The sequence below is a fragment of the Monodelphis domestica genome, chromosome 2 (assembly GCF_027887165.1).
Source record: "Monodelphis domestica isolate mMonDom1 chromosome 2, mMonDom1.pri, whole genome shotgun sequence".
Lineage (NCBI taxonomy): Eukaryota > Metazoa > Chordata > Mammalia > Didelphimorphia > Didelphidae > Monodelphis > Monodelphis domestica.
The window spans coordinates 207542635-207561760 of record NC_077228.1 but is presented as its reverse complement, the minus strand read 5'-3'; the positions used below and the strand labels follow the sequence as shown (position 1 = coordinate 207561760).

Here is a 19126-nt window from a genome sequence, read left to right as displayed (position 1 = left end):
GAGGGTGTTTTAGTAGTTCTATGCACATAATTTCTTTTTGTCTTAGTAGCTGGATCCCATGTATTTTATAATTCTGTACTAATTTTTAATGGAACACTATTTTTGGCTCTTCCTGTTTAGTTTTGTTAATAATATACAAAAGTTTGAAAATTTGTGCGGCTCTATTTTATATTTTTCTTCTTTGCTGAAATTGTTTCAATGAGTTTTTGTTGAATCTTGATGGTTGTATAAATAAATTTTCATATCAACCATATCAACTGTAGATGTCTATAATTTTATTTCTATTCTGTACATATTCAATTTTTTACATTGCAAAAAGTAGAATTACATTGCAATGGGGATAACATATTGGAAAAGAGATCCCAAGATGTTCCTTGGCTCTACTGAATCAAATACTTTTTTCATAATCAGGAAATAAATAAAATGGGATCGTATGTTTTCTCCATCTTTCAATGAACTACAAAATGACCAACTAATGCAGTCCATTGTTAAATATCTTTTTTCAATCATCACTTCCTCATTAACACTTTCACCAAGGATGCTCTTGAATTATGTAGAAAAGACTCTTGTAAATATTTTATATTGGTGGAAGAATAAGCATATGGGTCAGTGACAGCTTTTGTCTTCTCAGTCATCTTTTGGTTAGCATTAATAAGATCCCATGTTGTTTTCCTCCATATCTTCCTATTTCAGACATGTATCCATTCTAGATACCTCTACAGATCAAAACCTTAGGATAGCTTAATGCTATTGAAGCTAAAAATTACACAAACACTTTGGGAGGCCTGAATATTTATCAGCACTGTCACTTTTGTGTCTTCTTCAGGCCAAAGGTGTATAATCCACACCGGGTCCAAGTCGGTAGCTTTTTTCATTTTTGTCTTCTTTGAATGAGATTTCTATCCCTTCTATAAACTTATACGGATTTGTGATGTTTAAGTAAAAGTGTTCTCTTTCTATTTCTTGTGATGCTTTATTAATTTCTTATTGAAATCAATACAGACCTTTCCCATTTAGTTTTATTTATTGTTCTATTTTTTGTCCTTAAATGCACTAGAGATTATTTCTTTTAGTGAGATTCCTTAGAGTTTTTTATTTTTTCATCCTTTACTTTGTGTATTAATATCAATTAGTATCAAAATTCTAAGATAGAAGATCAGCCACGCCTAGTCTATTGAAGTTAGGTGACTTGCCAAGATTTCAAGAAGCTAAGAAGTATCTGAGGCCAGATTTGAACCCAAGTTCTCTTGACTCCAGGAATGATGTCCTATCCACTGTTTCATAGGTATCCCATTACAAGGTTTTTTTTTTTAATAGTTTAATTTTAAACCACTACTCTGTATTTTATGAGACCATATTGATTATAAATATATGCATGATCTCTTTCCATGAGATTTTACAAATAAGTTTACTAACTAAAATTAGTGTTGCCATCCTAAATTAGTGTTGCCATATTTCTTCACTTGGCATATGAGCCATATATTGACCAACAAAAGTATTTTCTGTATTCTTTTGGTTTGACTAATGACGCATTAGACTTAGAGTAGTTAAACTTCTGGCTTTTATTTGTCATCCATGTCATTTTTCATGACAGTTTAATAATTCAGGATTAAACTGTTTCAAATCTATGCCATAATTTTTTCACTATTGTGCTCTTGATTTTTCTATCTTAAAATATTGTTGATATTTTAAAAGTCATATTCAGAGTATTATAACAAGAAGATACCACATATTCATACATTCTGATTTTTATATGGTATTGGACTTACTGTTTAAAGTTGTTCCAGTGTCTAATTTGAACTCAGCTCTTCCTGATTTCACACATAATACTTGATCCACAATACCACTTCATTACCAATAGTGCCTTTGGTACTCTATTACTTTTTATTTCATTTATTCACAAATGTCCATGTCTACAATGCTTAACTGCATTGAAGATGGTAGAGAAACAAAGATTCTTCAGGTGTTACCTCAGACGAGTAATAACAAAACTGTGATTTGGATCTTAGTCCTTGATTTATTCCCAGTCAGGTTCTCCTTTTAATTTATAACAAAGTTCCTCTTAGGAGGAGTCTGAGGAGCCCTTTAACAATAGCCCAGGCAAGAGTTAGACAAACTAGGAAACATTGTGAATTCTTATATGGAAAGGAGACAGTTTACTGATTATTTTCTGTTTGGTCAGAGTGACAGAGTTTAGTCTTGCCTTCTTCCCACAGTCTAATATATGACAGGAGCTTGCTGCCTCTATTTCTGGGTGAGGGGTTGGTAACACTGAAACATCATAGGGAGTGTGGTGTCCTGTCATGGGGAATCCTCCTCTGTTCCACTGCCTGAGAGCAATTTTGGCTATCAGTTTCCTGTCATACTCCTTCACCTCTTTTAATCCCTAGTCCCTAGCCCCTAGCCCCTTTGCTAGCCCACTTGGAGTAATAAGATGACTTCCCATTAGAGGCAATATTGGGTTATTTTTCTATCACTCCTTCACTCTACTCTCTTCTATCTTCCTCTACCAGTTTCCTTTGCTTTCATTCTAGTCTATTAATTTATTTTCATTTCATGTCCCCTTTCTCTTGATCATTTCTAACGTATCTAATTTCCTAAAGTGGTATGATTTTTCACTAATTGCCCTCAGATTGAAGAACCCCAGCTTGGGGAGAAGTGAGAAGCATCTTTATATAGTATCAGACATTTTCAAAACAGCAAGCCTAGTTCCCCTGACAACCACAGTGGCATCTGGAACACTTACCACCAACTGGGAGGTGTTCCAGGAGATCTTTCTGTTCCTCTTCTGTGAGTTTGATCCCCATGTCCTTCAGGAAGCCTTCTAAGTTTTGAACATCAATGGTTTCTGTTTACAAAAGATGAGAATGGTTTATGATATGAATGTGAGGTATATGTAATGAGTCCATAGTGTGAATGATAGTACCTATTCCTGTGTCCCATCACCTCTGAATTCAACAAGAAGAGCAGAGTTAGCCTTTGACAGGAACTCAATCATGCTGGGAAAATCACTTATGAATTCAGAAATAGAAATTACATATTTCTGGTTCAGCGAACTCTGCTAGACTAAAAATTCTTAAACTGAGGAATACTAAGTGAGTATTAGGCCTTTGTCTGGTCAACAGTGGCAAAATTCATGGCAACTTACTCTACATTGGTCTGATTGATAAGTTGGGTTTGGTTTTCTTTTCCTTTATCCCAGTGATTTTGATTCACCAAAATGCCTTCCTACAAAATTTAATCCTAGACCTGGAGACCTAGAATCTGCTATGTTTCAACATGTACAGAGAGATTACATTCTAACAAATTGAAGACTTGCTACAAAGAGCCTGGAGAGTATTTAGCAATTCTCAAAGGAGATTTAAATAGAGTAATCATCATGTAACACATTCATGTACAAAAGGTACTTTCACAGTTGTAATCCTGTACTCCTGACTCTCATTCCCCTTTTCTTCCAGATCCCTATATCCAATCATTTTTCTAATATTGCCATTTCTCCCTTGATAATTATTCTCATATCTACTCCCTTTTCTCTCTACTCACATTGCTCCATCTGTCTCACATCTCCATTGCTCAAGTCATCCTCCATCTGTCCTTTGAAGAAACTCTGTAATGGCCCCAAATCTGTTCCCTAGAATCAAGAGCCTCTTCCCCCTCCAATTTATCTTCCACATAGCAACCTAAGTGATAGTTTCAAATAATAGATCTATTGGTCATATCTCTCAATAGATCACCATTTCCATATTTCTCCTCAATCAAACACATGAACTCCTCTCTGCTCACTTTCCCTGCATATTTCTGTCCACACACATGATCTTCCATTTCCTATTTCTATATTATATTACTGGCTATTCCTCATGTTCTCCTTACATATAAAACAGAGTTACTTTATTCCTTTGAGATGAACCAGAATTTCTGTTTCCTATGAGGAAGTTTTCCTGATTCTCCCAGTTGTAGGGCCAACCTCCCCTAATTTTGTCATATTCAGTCTGTGTGTATATATATATATATATATATATATATATATATATATATGTTGTGTTTCCAAAAGAAATTGGGAGCATTTCATTGTTTTTGTGTTTGTATCTCCAGCTTTTAGAAGAGACATGGTGGGAACTTACTAAATGTTTACCAATAGATTATGTCAGTGTATACAGATGCAGAAACATTTGTAATATGTACTGTTAGAGAACTTTCCAAGAGGGACATAACTTGACCTATAATGACACAGCAAGTAATTGTCAGAGGAAGAACTTGAATCCTGGTCTTCTTGACTCTAAGGCTCTATTTCTATCCACTCTGCTATGCTTCCTCTCATGGACTCATGTGAAAAATATTGAGATGGTACCTGACTTTTCACTTCTTACTCACCTTGAATACTTTTTGCATTATCGATAACTTCTTTGAGGTTGACCTTTCCATCATCTATAAGAGAAGCCACATGTTAGAAGGAGATCTGGTGAAAAAGAACTTCACAAATAAAGCCTTTCATTATATTCTTAGGTAAGCCAGATAAACTGAACATTTTCCTCTGAAATCAGGTTATCTTGGGATTTTATTTTATTTTCTCTACAGATTAATTCATAAGAGAAAGCTGAGGAATGAAGACAGTTCTCAATCTGTAAACTGAGGATAATAATAGTAACAATGATAGTTAGCATTTGCCTAGGGCTTTAAGATTTGCCAAATACTTCAAAAATATTAACTCATTTTTCCTCACAATAACCCTGGTAGTCAGGAGGTGATATTATTATTTTTACAGATAAGGAAAATTAGGTTGACAGAGGTTACATGGCTTGGCTTGAGTTACAAACTTAGTACATGTCCAAAGTATTTAATTCTGATGTTCCTGACTTTGTTTCTGGTCCTATATATACTACACCGCAGTCCTTCAGAGAGTTTCCTTTCTCCTTGCTATTGACTATCAGAAGGACTTGTAATCTGACATTTTATTTTAGCATTGGAAAAGAATTGACTTCTTCATATCAATTAGTCTCAACTTTCTTCTCTGTAAAATGAAGGTCCCAGACTAGGTAATCTCCATATCCCTTCACAGTAGGGACATAATATGATTTTCTTGTTTAGGAAACTCCCATATTTATTTTTTTATAATGCAAAGACCAGAAGAGCTAGTTTTTTTCAATGTTCTAACTCTATTCTTGAATGTGGTTAATATTTTAATATATCTTTGCAAATTGGCTTTGTCTAATTAGCGATGTAAGCTACATTGTCTCTGATTAAACAAATATAGAAGTTCATTATAAAAAGGTTAAGTTTGAATAGTATTTAAATAATTTAGGTGGAAATAGTATTGACCTCTTTTGGATACCAATTCCCTTAGTGGACTAACTTTCTTAAAAGCTCAGAAATGGAAACATTTAACTAAAGAATAAGATTCTACTATTACAGAAAGCACGTGATTAATGACATTTATTTATCCTTTTAAAATGTACCAAGTACTTTATATAAATATCTCATTTAAGCTTCATAAGGACCCTATGAGTTCAGTGTTACAGGAATCATTACCAGGTGTGGACTCCTTGAATATCATACTCATTTCTGTCCTTTCTACTGTTCCTCACCTCTTACCAATTACCAACACTTGTTCATTCCTCTTTCTATTGTCTAGTTGCTTGCCTCTCCAGACCAACATTCACATTGTGTATTTTCAGGTGTCAATTTAATTTAGATAAGGGATTCATATTTGTTATTTTGGCCAAAGAAACTCTCAAGGACAGCCAAAGAAATGAGAAAGGGTTTTTAACAACTGTTAGTAAAATGACACTCACAATGCCATGGTCATGAATTCTTGAAATATTCAAATATTCACACACCTTGAAGACTGGCCAGAATGGCTTAGAGCTGAGGATCCCAATTTTTTCCCCCTGAGATTGTGAATGTAGGCTTAATGCTACATCCTTTTTAGGTCTTTTCAATTGCATGCTAATTTTTAAATAACTTATAATATCTACATCTTTTATTACCATAGTCAGATAAATATTGAACGGCCATGGTAGAAAGTCATCAATGGTCTAATATAAAATGCCAGTTAAGCTATGTGCATATGGGATCATCATGAGAAGGTTTGCCACTAGGTGATGATGATTTTTTTTTTTTTTGCTAAAGGGAGATGAAAAGATAGACTTGAATAGGCATGGCTTATAGTCTTCTCAGGATATTCAGGCAAATAAAAACATAGATCTTTTAAAATAGTAATAATGGTTAGCATTTATAGTACTTCATGGTTTCTAACAATGTATATTTTAAAATATATGAATATATAACAAATATATATGTATATAATTTTCAATTGATTCTTACTACAAGTTTATGTAGCAGACATTATTAAAAGAAAGGTGAAGTGAGGATAAGCTACTTGTCTGTGATCATACCAGTAAGTGTCTAAAGCAGTATTGGAACTTAGGTCTTCTTGACTGCAAATTCAGTATTAAAAAATTTCATCTGGCTGGTTAGAATTCCCTCATAACAGTCACATTGGACTTTACTCCTTAAGGATGGTCACTAGGCTGCTCAAGAAGGAGTAAGGAATTTCCCATTCCTGTGTTTCTTCTTTGTGGCATTCTGGGAAACTCATGGCTTGAAGGTTCAGTCAGAGATATTTCATTAAACATTATATGATAGGCTTTATCCATAGATATTGCCATTTTTCATGTGAAGTAAGTATCCTTATAGCCTTCTCAGACAGAAATGAAAGTTTTCCCAGAAGTACACAAAAGCATAAGAAATTCTCACCATCAATTGGCAGGTTACTCAAAAGCTCCTCAGTTTCTTTATCTGTGAGCTCGATCCCCAGGTTTCCCAAAACCTGGTCCAGTTTGTTAACATCAACGTTTCCTCCTTCAGAAAGAAGAAAATTAAAGAACATAATCATGTAAGAATTCAATAAATCATTAATATATTATTAATTATATTAAATAGTGAGAATTCAAAACCAAGTCAAGACAACAAGTCTCTCCTATGTACTAGGCACTGTGATAAATTCTGATAATAAAAAGATAATCAAAAGCCCTGTGCTTGCCTTCAAGCAGTTCAAAGTCTAATGAGGGGGACAAATGAGAAAACTAAGAATTTTGCCAATTAGTCACAAATTTTATAGAAATTTTATAATTTAAGAAATGGATTCATCATTCCCAACAGATTGTAGGTGAGATAATACATATATAACAATTCACATTCATAAAACACTTTTCAAATATTCCTAAAATTCTTTTTTCAAAGGCACAGAAATAATCTCTAAGGACACACATGGGGGTATCAGTGGGAAATCTTGGAAGATGATCTGTTCAAAGTTCAGTAAGGAATGGATTGGTCAAACCTAATGCATTATGGCAGAGCAGACAGCTTATATATATGTATTTGACTAAGTGGTTTGACATTCTCTATAGTCACAGAATCTGGTGAATGGCCTTCTACAGGCTGGTTGTACATAAAGAATTGCAGGTCATGAGGCAGAAATGTTGAGTCAATAAATTGGAAGGATGATAGGAATCATATTATAATTATTAAGAAGAAATAAAAGTTTCTCACTCACCACTGAGATTCTGCACAGCATTCATTATGTTCTTCTTATTCACCTTTTCATTGACTGAAAACAAGGCACAATTCAGGTCACAGAGGATGTAAAAGAGAATTACAATAGTAGCACAAAGTTCATTATTTTGTAAAGCTAGCCCATATTGAGTGTCCTATTCCTTTCTTCCTCCCACCCGATGAGAATAAAGTAAAGAAATACACAGAGTTCCAAAGGAGATGAATCCATTTCATGAACAAGGATGTTTCTGAGTTTGTAGTTTGTAGTTTGTAGTAGAATCCACTATAGTGAATGAAGGATTTATTGCAGACTACAGCTTTGCTTCTAACAGGTATTATTTCACAAGCTCTTTACTTGAGAACCATTTTAGAGGAGATAGTAGAGTGCACTTCTGTGGAAACAGGCTGTGTTTTTGGTAGGTAAAACTAAGAATATATAATTTAATTTAAATTTAATTAAATTTATTAGATTAAATTAATTTAATGTATAACTTGTTCTAGAAAGTGTATGACAAATTTAACAACCTAATTCCAACACTGTGTTTCTCTGTGACAGTTTCTGAACTCCTGTTCTCTTTTGCATATTTTATTACATGTTTAATTGATGCTGTTTTCATTTTTTTCCTTTGCATCACTATTCCTACTTCTTTTTCCTCCCTATAACTGCCATCCCTTTACTCCCAAGAAGAACTACAGTTTATAACAAAGAAAAATACTGTTAAGAAAAACACATCCATACACTGACTATGAATGAAGATTTTTATCTTGTTCCACATTAATAACTTAAAACTTCCCAGGCAAGAAATGAGAATTTTATTTATCAACATCCTTTCTCAAGGCAGAGCTCCAATGTAAAATCTTCAATGTTACTTATGTTTAAGATGTAATCATTTTACAATTTTTTTCTATGTTTTGCTCAGTTCCTTTAGGATCAGTTCATAAAGTGTTCCTGTATTTCTCTGATGCTCTCCCCCATGCAGTTTCTACAGTACAATAATATTCTATTATATTAATATATGACAATTGCCTTATACATTCCCCAACTGATATACATCCTATAAACTTCCAGTTCTTTATTATAACAGAATTGGATACTTTTTTTGGGAAGTTTATATCATGGAAATTTCAATCAGGGTTCAGTAGTGATAAGGCACAGAAAAGAGAAAGAGAAAGAACTACAGACGGGTTTATGCACTCAAATATTATTGTAGGAGATCCTTTTTCTAGACAAACATTTCTCCTGCCTACCATCCTCTTAGGCCATGAATTCCTCTTAAGACATATAAAGTTAGTTAAAAACATGTTAATATAATTATTTCATGTCTCTATTTTTAATGTTCATTTAGTAATACACTTAATTAATGTATATAATGCCTAATAAAATCTGGGTTTTCTGGGCTTCTCAAATACACTAATTAAATTTATATTTTTTCTTATGGTAAAAATTCATTTGGTACTCAACCTGACTTCTGGAACAAATTAATGATGAGTATCAAGGCACCGCTGTGATTTCTGTCTGTCTTGATAGCTGGATTCCCAAATGTTTTATAATTCAGGAGTTTAATATAAGACAGAAACTTTCCTGAATTTCCACTGGAAGGTAAGACTAAAACTTCATAGTGACTGTGACCTGATTGTGAATACTTCTATATCCCTCTGCTTGAGACAAATAAACTGAGCAATTTTGGCTCCATTTTCCTGTCAGATTCATTTTTCTTTAATGGAATTATTAATTATTTCTATGATTTGTTCTTTAACAGTTTTTGGAGAATCATATTATTTAATTTCAAATTAATTTTTGATTTGCCTCTCCATGTACCCTTACTAATTATTATTTTCATTGCATTGTGATCTGAAAAGATTTCATTTATTATTTCTGCTCTTTTTCACTTGTTTGCAATGTTTTCATGCCCTAGAGCATGGTCAATCTTTGTGAATGTACAATGTGCTGCAGAAAAGAAGGTATTTTCCTTTTTGTCCCTATTTATTTTTCTCCACATATCTACTAACTCTAATTTTTCTAAGATTTCATTCACTTCTCTTACCTCTTTCTTATTTATTTTTTGGTTTGATTTATCTAGTTCTGATAGAGGAAGGTTCAGGTCTCCCACTAGTATAGTTTTTCTATCTATTTCATCCTTGAGCTCCACTAGTTATTTCTTTAGAATTTGGATGCTATGCCATTTGGTGCATACATGTTGAATACTGATATTTCTTCATTGTCTGTACTGCCTTTTATCAGGATGTAATTACCTTCCCTATCTCTTTTGACTATATCTATTTTTACTTTAGTTTTGTAGTTATCATGATTGCGACTCTCCTGTCATATTTTTGCAGCATTTTTGGCCCAGAATCTCCAGCCCCTTTGTTAGCCTCCTTGGTTTGGATACAAATTGGATCACTTTCCATTTGAGGCAACATTGGGTTAGTTTTATATCACTGCTTAAGTCTACTGTCTTCTACCTTTTCTCCCTTACTTCCTTTATTGTTATTCAGTTATATTCATTTGTTTTCATTTTATTTGCTTTGCTTTCTCTTTAAAAATTCTTAGGCTCCTGAGTTGTTAAACATGATATTAGCTTTCACTGGTTGCCCTGAAGTTGAAGAAGAATCTTTCTTTAGCCAGCATCAGACATTTCCACACAAGGGAGACCAAGTTCCCCTGCTGGCTACAGTGGAATCTGCCACACTCACCACCAACTGGAAGGCGGTTTAGGAGATCCTCCTGTTCAGCTTTTGTGAGTTTGATCCCCATGTCCTTCAGAAAGTCATCCAGGTTTTTAACATCAACGTTTTCTGTCAATAAAAGATGAGAATCGTGAATGGTGGGAATGTGAGGAGTTCAAAAGATACTACCCAATTCTGTATCCCATCATCTCTAAATTCAATAAGAAGAGTCAGCTTTTGGGATGAGCCTAACAATGCAGGGAAAATCACTTGTGAATTCAGAAACACAAAATATTTTCTTTTGTTTCAGGGGACTATGATAGGCTGAAGAGACTTACAATGAGGAATACTAAATAGGAATTGTAGATTTAACTGGTGAACTGTGGCAAGATCAATAATTTCTTGATCTATATTGCTCTGGCTAACAAGTTAGGTTTGATTTTCATTGCCTTATCTGAATGTTTTTTACTCACAGTAATGTAATCTGACATTTCATCCCTAGTTTTGAGACTGTGATTTTTAGATTTTTTCCATCTTGCTTGGGATTTAAGAAATTAAATCATTGGCGACCGATGATTTTTTACATTTAGTCTCAACCCTAAATTTACCCCTTACAAGACCTAGAACTTCTGTATTTCTCAACAGCAGGAAAAGTAAAACATGATACTGGTGATTATGTCCTCAGGAATTCAGGACTTGGTACAAAGAACCTGGAGAGCATTTAGGAAGCCTGGAGGGGGACTTAAATAGAGATGATCATTTAACAGATTTATCCCCAATAGGTAATTCCACAGCTATCATCCTGGACTCCTGACACTTGTGAACCTTAAAAATTCTCAGACCCTACTTCATAACATTTGGTTAAGAACATTCCCCATTTTAAACAATGAAGGAACTTAGATCAGGAATGTGAGGCCTCTACTCCATCCCTACTTAAGCCTGCTTTAGGGGAAGAAACTCCTTGCTGAACAATGAAAAATACTTAAACCCATACTTATAGTAAGGCAAAAGTTCTTAAGCTGTGCCTATTTTTAGATCTAATACAAAAGGGTGCTAAGTACCTATAAAGGTCAGGCAACTTGTGAATTTACAAGGAGCAAAGAGGTGAGGACTTACTCAGAGGATTTCTCAGGCTTGAATTACTCAAAAGCTTAGCCTTCTTAGGTGTGAATTAAGAATGGTCTGTCCTTTCGAAAACGTCTACTTTGATTGGTAGATGTGAGAACTTACGGGAGGTGACATAGGAGAAAATTCCCTTTAAAAGGAGACGAAAGGCTGCCTTGAAGGACAGTCTCGGAGATTCTCTCTCTGGAGATGGCAGCTGGCCAAACCTGAACTGGTGTCTCTCTGAACACTAGAATCCTTGCTTGGAAAAATCTTGTGGTGAGTGGATAAAAGACTGACTGATCTTTCTCTTAGGGCTTGGGCCTGGGCTGGCCTATCTTTTTCTCATTATTTCCTTTTTTTCTCTCTCTCCCTTTCTTTAATTTCTCATTTGTATTAATTAAAATCTCTATAAAACCCAGCTGACGGGTATATTTTATAATTGAGAATTTTCCCCTGATGACCACCTTATATTTGACTTAAAACAAGACACTGTCTTGAAACCATATTTTCTGTGGTCACAATTTAAGGCAACCATTATATTATCTGCCACAATTTATGTCTTCCAGTATTTTAATCATTACACACTCTCCCCATCTCCATATTCAATCAGTTTCCTAATCTTGCTATTTCTCCCTTGATAACAACTTTCACCTCTTCTCCCTTTCTTCTCCATTCACACAGCTACACCCTCCATCTCTCCTCTGAAAGATGTTATAATTGTCCATATCTATTTTCTCAAGAGTATCTTCCCCTTCCACTCCATCTCTGATACAGCTGCCTAACTGATTGTCTTTAAGCACAGATCTATTGACCATATTCCTCAGTAAACTCACATTTCCCTATTTCTCCTGAATCAAATATATAAACTCCTCTCCTTACTTTCCCTGCCAATTTCTTTTCCTGACACATGACCTTCCATTTCTTGTTTCTATATTATCTTCCTGGCTGTTCCCCCTGCTTTCCTTACTTTCACCTTAGAGTTTCTCTCTCCTTTCAGGATAGCCTTAGTCTTTGCTTCCTATGATGAGGCTTTCTTGATTTTCCCAGTTGTAGGCCGCCTCATTGCCAAATTATGTCACTTATAATCTTTCTGTATTTAGACGAGTACATGTTGCTTTGCAGCAGAAGGTATTGTGAGCTGGAAGTATTTCATTATTTTGTTTTGTTTTTTTTAATCTCCTGTGTCTACTACAGACTCTGTGGATTACTAAAGGTTTTTGCAAAGTGATTATCGCTGTGGACATAGATCAAGAAATTATTAGTAATATATACTGTTAAGAAAGCTTCTTGAGAGGGGAAGTAACTTGTCCCACAAAAACAGCCAACAGTCTCAGAGGCAGAACTTGTATCCAAGTTGTCTTGACTATAAGGCTATATTATATATCTGTTCACTATGTCATACTTCCTTTCCTAGATTTATGTAAAAAATATTGTGCTGTTACCTGACTTCTCATCCCTGCATCTCACTCACCTTGAATAGTTTTTGCCTTATCTATAACTTCATTGAGGTCGATCTTCCCATCAGCTGTAAGAGAAGGCATAGGTTAGATGGAGTCTGGGTGAAGAAAAAAAGCTTTTCTTTTTAAATTCCAAAATCATGAGATAAACCAGAGGAATTTAAGTTTTTATAACTTCAATATTTATCCTCTTTTCTCACAGATTAAATGATAAGAGGCAGCTAAGGAAAGAAGGAAGCTCTCAATTTGTAAATTGAGGATAATAATAGTAACAACAGTAGTTAGTATTTACGTAGGGCTTTGAGATTTGTTAGGTGCTTCCCGAATATTAACTCATTTTATCTCCTCAACAACCCTTAGAGTCAGGTACTATCATTTTCACTGCTTTATATATAAAGAACTTGAGACTGAGAGAGGTTACATGGCTCTGCTTGGGTTACAAAGCTAGTACATATCTAAGTTATTGAACCCTGTTATTCCTGGCTCTGAGGCCAGTCCTATATACAGAGTTCCACAATCTTTCAGAGAGCTGCTTTTTTCTTTGCTATTGAAGTTCAGAACTTGTCAACAGGCATTTTAATTTGGCAGATCTGATTCAGGGCATCCTAGGAGGAAGATGTAAAAAAACTGGATCCTTCATAACATGACCTGAACTTTCTCTGCTATAAAATGAAGTGACTGAATGAGATGATCTCTTTTTCCCTTTCCAAGAAGGAAATAATATGGCCCTGTGGATAGAAAACTCCAACTTTTTAAAATAAAACAAGAACAGGAGGAGATAGTTTTTCTTTCAATGTTCTGTCTTCATTCTTGAATGAGGCTAATATTTTAATGTATCTTTGCAAATTGACTTCGTCTATTTAACTGTGTAAGCAAGCTATATTGACTCTAAGGAAACAAATCTATAATTTTATCATAAAAATGTTGATTTTAAATAGCATTTTAATTTCTCAGGAAACAGTATGGCCTCTTTAGGAGACCAGTTCCTTTTTGTAGGCTAACTTTGTTAAAAGCCCCTTAATTGAAGCATTTCACTAAAGAAAGAGCTCATGCTATTCAAGCCAAACATGTGACCAATGACATTCGTTCATCTCTTTAAACTGTACCAAGTACATAACAGGAATATCTCATTTAATCCTTATTAGAATCCTGTAAGGTTCAGTGCTACAGGTATCATCACTAGATGCACAATCCCTGAGTATCATCCTCAGTTCCCTTCTTTCTCCTGTTCCCCATGTCCAGTTGTGGGAGAATGAGTTTTGTTGTGAGATAGTGACTACTGGTTCTTGCCCAAAGAATTGCAGCTCAGACTCCTTCATCTTGAAGGATGAAAGTGTTATTCAAGGATGTTACTGATAGTGTAGTCAGGACTATGGAAAAAGCCCAAGAAGGGATTTCCAGTTGCTAGATTTATTATTGTGGGTCTGGGGTATTACCCTACTTCCATCCTGGAACTCTCCGTTCTCCCTTAGCCGAGAGGCATTTGAGGAGAAGGGCCAGGGAAGGGACACAAAGATCCCTAATGCTACTGTGTGATATTCCCTAACATTTACTGTTTGTTGGACTTTCAAGATTGTTTGGGTGTTGTTCTCAGCCTTGCAAGGTCTCATCAAAGGGGATAAAATCATAAAATCCTTTGAGGTAGCTTGAGTGCTTCCCCCATCCTTCAGGCTTGGAATGTCAGGCAAAGTCTTATCAACTAGGAGGAAGGGCATATGGTAAGCAATGTCTTTTTTTTTTTTTTAAACCCTTACCTTCAGTCTTGGAACCAATTGGTTCCAAGGCGAAGGGTGGTAAGGGCTAGGCAATAGGGGTTATGTGACTTGCTCAGGATCACACAGCTGGGAAGTGTCTGAGGCCAGATTTGAATCTAGGACCTCCCGTCTCCAGTCATGGCTCTCAATCTACTGAGCTACTCAGCTGCCCTCTCAATGTCTTCTAACTAATAAAAAAATAAGATTTCATAGTACCATTTAAAAAAGGATTTCAAAGCACTATAACTCATAACCATGTCATAATCAATTGACAAGACTTGTTGATTCTCTGTCAACAGTTTATATTGTATCTCTCTACCCACACTCACATTGTGAATTTGCAGCTGTCAATTTATTTTAGATATAGGACACACATTTGTTATTTTGGCTACAAAAAACTCTCCAAGGCAGCCTAAGAAATGAAAGAGAGTTTAAAAAATGTGATCATGAGGGGACTTTCACACTGACAAGATCATGAATTCTTTGAATATTGAAGAGTCCTATCCCTGGACAACTGGCCAGAAGGGCTTAGAGCTGAAGATCCTCTTTAAATTTTTTTTGAGACCATGAATCTAGGCACAGTTATAGACTCTTACTTTTTCTTTCATGTATTCTCTTCAAATGCATGCTAATTTTAAAATATCTCGTAACATCTATATTTTCAATTGCAATGGACATGTAAATATGTAAACTCTCTCCTAGGAAATCATCAATGGCCTAATATACAAAACCAAGACGACTATCTTCATATAGGAACATCATGAGATGTTTGCCCACTAGATGTTGTTGTTGTTGATGATGATGATGATGATTTTTTTGGCTAAGGAAGATGAAAACATAGACTTGAATTGACATAGCTTATAGTTGGTTCAGAATACTCAATACCAATGAAGACTTTAATCTTTTAAAATAATTATCAATACTTTATATTTAAAATAGATATATATTATATAAATCCCATGTATGAATATATACATTTTTCTCATTTGATTGTTACAGTAACCTTATATAGCAGACACTATTATTATCCACATGGTACAGATGACAGAAGAAAGGTTAAATGAGACTTGACTGCAATCATACCAGTAAATGTCTAAAGCAGGGCTGGAGATTAGATCTTCTTGACTCCATGTCCAGCACTAGAAAATTTTATCTGACTGGTTAGAATTCCCTGATGAGACTCACGGACTTTTCTCCTTAAAAGATGGCCACTAGGCTCCTCTGGAGAGAGTAAGGAATCTTTCATTCCTGTGTTTATACTTAGTGACAATCTGGGAAACTTGTGACTTGAAGGTTCAATTAAAGATAATATTTCATCATACATTATTATTGGCTTTCTCCATAGGTATTGTTATTTTTTCATGTGAACTAAGTAAGTATCCTTGTAGACATTCTCACACAGGAAATCAAAGTTTTTCCAAAAGCACACAATGGCATAAGAAATGCTCACCATCAACAGGCAGGTTACTCAATAGTTCCTCATTTTCTTTATCTGTAAGCTCGATCCCCAAGTTTCCCAAAACCTGATTGAGGTTGGTCACATCAATGTTCCCTCCTTTGAAAGGAAGAAAAATGAAGAACATAATCATTTAAGCATTCATTAAACACTCACTGGGTTAAAATTGTCAGGATTCAAATCCAACTCCAGTCAGCAAGCATTTATTAAGACTTCCTCAGTGCAAGAAACTTAGTTAAGTGCTGGAAGTAAAAACAAACAAACAAAAAAACAAATCAAAAGTACTGAGCCTGCCCTAGAGCAGCTCACAGTCTAATGAGTGAGACAAATAAGAAAATTGTGAAATTGTACCACTGTGACAAATCATGCAAAGATTCTTTACAAAGAATTTCATAACTGGATTTATCATTCCTAGCAGTTTGAGCATGAGATAATACAAATAACAATTCATATTTAGATAATACTTTACAAATATACTCTTGAAATGCATTTTCAATGGAATGGAAACAATCTCTAAGGATGGAGAAGAATTGGGAGACCTATGAAGAAAAAGAGACCTAAGAAGTTCCTTTAATTGTGGTCCAAGTGATACTGGAGAAGTCTAAATAGCAGAACATAAAGAATGAATTGATCAAGCCTGAAGGATTATGGCAAAGGAGACAGCTAATCTACATATTTTTGGCTAAAGAGTTTGAAGTTCTCTAGAGTAACAGAATCTGGTGAATTGCCTTCTCCAGGCTAGCTATACATAAGGAATTGGAGGCCATGAGGCAGAAACCCTGAATCACTCAATTGGAGGGATAATAGAAATCACATTATAATCAATAAGAAGAAATAAAACAGTTTCTCACCACCAAGATTCTGCACAGCATTCACTATGGTCTTCTTATTCACTTTCCCATTGGCTGTAAATCAAGGCACAATTCAGGTTACAATGGAAGTAACAGAATTACAACAGTAGCACAAAGTTTATCATTCTGTAAAGCTAGCCTGTAAGCATTGTTCTATTCTTTCTTTCCTCCCACCAAATGAGAAGTGAAGAAAAAGAAAGTGATCTAAAAGGAGATCAACCCATTCCTTTCCTGAACATGGATGTTTCTGACTGTAGTAACTAATGTAGTAAATGAAGGATTTATTGCAGAGAACAGCTTTGCTTCTAGTAGGTATTATTTCACGAGCTCTTGTCTCAAGAACCATTTTAAAGGACATAAAGAGAGCACTGGTGTGGAAACAGGCTGTTTTTTTAGTAGATGAAACTATGAATTTTTAGAATGTATAATTTGTTTTCGAAAGTATATGATAAATTTAACAAGTTAATTTCAACCTTTTTTCTCTCTGACTTTTTGAACTCCTTTTCTCTTTTGCTTATTTTATTATAACTTTCATTGATTCATTCTTTTATTCTTTACAACATTATTTCTACATCACTCTCCTCCATTTAACTGTTATCCTTCTACCTCCAATAAGAATCTTAGATTATAACAAAGAAAAATACTGTCAAGAAAAACATTCACACAATGGGCACATATGAAATTATTTCTTATTCTGTACTTATAGTCTAAAATTTCTCTGGTAAGAGTTGAGAATTTGATTCATCACCAGTCTTCTCATGGCAGAATTCCAATATAAAGTCTTTCACAGTTGCTTTTGTTTATCTTCTCATCATTTTATAAATTGTTTTTTGGATTTTGCTCAGTTCCCTCATAAAAGTCTTCTCATATTTCTCTGAACCTCTCCATTGTGTAATTTCTTATGGTACAAAATATTCTATTACATTCATATGTAATAATTGCCTTAACAATTCTCTAATTTATATATATGTATATATACATCATATAAACTTCCAATTCTTTATTATCCCAGAGAGCTTCTAATAATTTTTCTTTACCCTTACCTTCTGTCTTAGTTTCATTTCTAAGACAGAAGTACAACAAGGGCTAGACAATTGGAGTTAAGTGAGTTGCCCAGGGTCAGACAGGCAGGATGTGTCTGAAGCCAGACTGGAACCCAGGTCCTCCCAACTCCAGGCCTGATACTCAATTGACTGTGCTACTTATCTGCTCCAATTTTTCATTTTGCAACCTGTGGGCCCTTTATGTTTTTCTCTGACCTCCTAAAGGACATAAAGTAAATAGCTATATCAGTTGGTCTAATGGAATGAGAAGTCCATTGACTCCTTTGAATATAATCCCCAATTGTTTTTTCCAGAATGTTTAGAACAATTGTTTCAGCAACATCTATGAAGATAACTTTCTTCCCTGGGTCTCTCCAAATTATCTGAATAAGTATATTAATTTAGCTAATATTGCCATTTTCATTATATTCACATGGCTGACACATAAGCCAATTTGCATCCTTTATTTATTTAATCCTATATTTCTAATAGAGGGTGTTTTTAATAAGTCTATGCACATAATTTCTTTCTGTCTTAGTCGCTGGATTCCCATGTATTTTATAATTCTATAGTCATTTTTATTGGAATATCAATTATTGTCTTTTCATGCTTAGTTTTGTTTGTAATATATATAATGTTTGAAAATTTGTGTGGCTTTATTTTATATTTTTCTATTTTGCTGAAGTTGTTTCACTTGATTTTTTTGTTGAATCTTCAGTCCTCTAAATAAATTGTTGTTCAACTGTAAATACTGATAATTTTTTCCCTACTCTGTACTTCTTTGTTCAATTTATTTTTTTAATTGTAAAAAGTGGAATTACATTGCAATAGGTAGAACTACATGAAATAATAGTGGTGAGAATGGATAGTCTTGATTTACCATGATTTTACAGTGAAAAGCCATCTATTTCTCATTCTAGTACAGCCGTATTTGTTGCCAAATATAACATATCCCTTTAAATAGAAGTGCTTCCCTAGTGAGAGTCTCATTATGAAGAGATGATCAAAGATCTCCAACGGCATCTATCTGGGAGTTCTCTGTCATCATGCCGATGGCAGAGTTTTAACCTTTCAGTCTGAGATATAGGGTTCAATAATGCCTTATTTGATTACAATAACAAATGACTACATATTCTATGAGAACATGTTTCTTGTTGCCTTTGGATGTATGATTAGTGAACTCCACCAAATTGTTCTTTGCCTCTTCAAGGCATTTAACTATTTTGTGACTATGATTGAT

At 34.5% G+C, this 19126-nt stretch overlaps 1 protein-coding gene across 18 annotated transcripts in view; it reads right to left on the bottom strand.

The window, feature by feature from the left end:
* EFCAB3 (EF-hand calcium binding domain 3) overlaps nt 1-19126 on the bottom strand; it is a 722802-nt gene that overhangs the window by 283713 nt on the left and 419963 nt on the right. For 16 of the 18 annotated variants that reach the window (XR_008916397.1, XR_008916396.1, XR_008916398.1 and 13 more), the window contains exons 137-144: nt 16844-16897; nt 15987-16091; nt 12797-12850; nt 10246-10347; nt 7553-7606; nt 6754-6858; nt 4372-4425; nt 2747-2848 (exon numbers count right to left, since the gene is read on the bottom strand). Coding sequence is in view for 15 of the 18 variants with exons in the window: in XM_056817026.1 (XP_056673004.1) it covers nt 2747-2848; nt 4372-4425; nt 6754-6858; nt 7553-7606; nt 10246-10347; nt 12797-12850; nt 15987-16091; nt 16844-16897 (630 nt within the window). In the remaining 3 variants the exon portion in view is untranslated. The remainder of the gene's footprint in view (nt 1-2746; nt 2849-4371; nt 4426-6753; nt 6859-7552; nt 7607-10245; nt 10348-12796; nt 12851-15986; nt 16092-16843; nt 16898-19126) is intronic. The other 2 variants (XM_056817036.1, XM_056817035.1) reach the window with 2 other exon arrangements.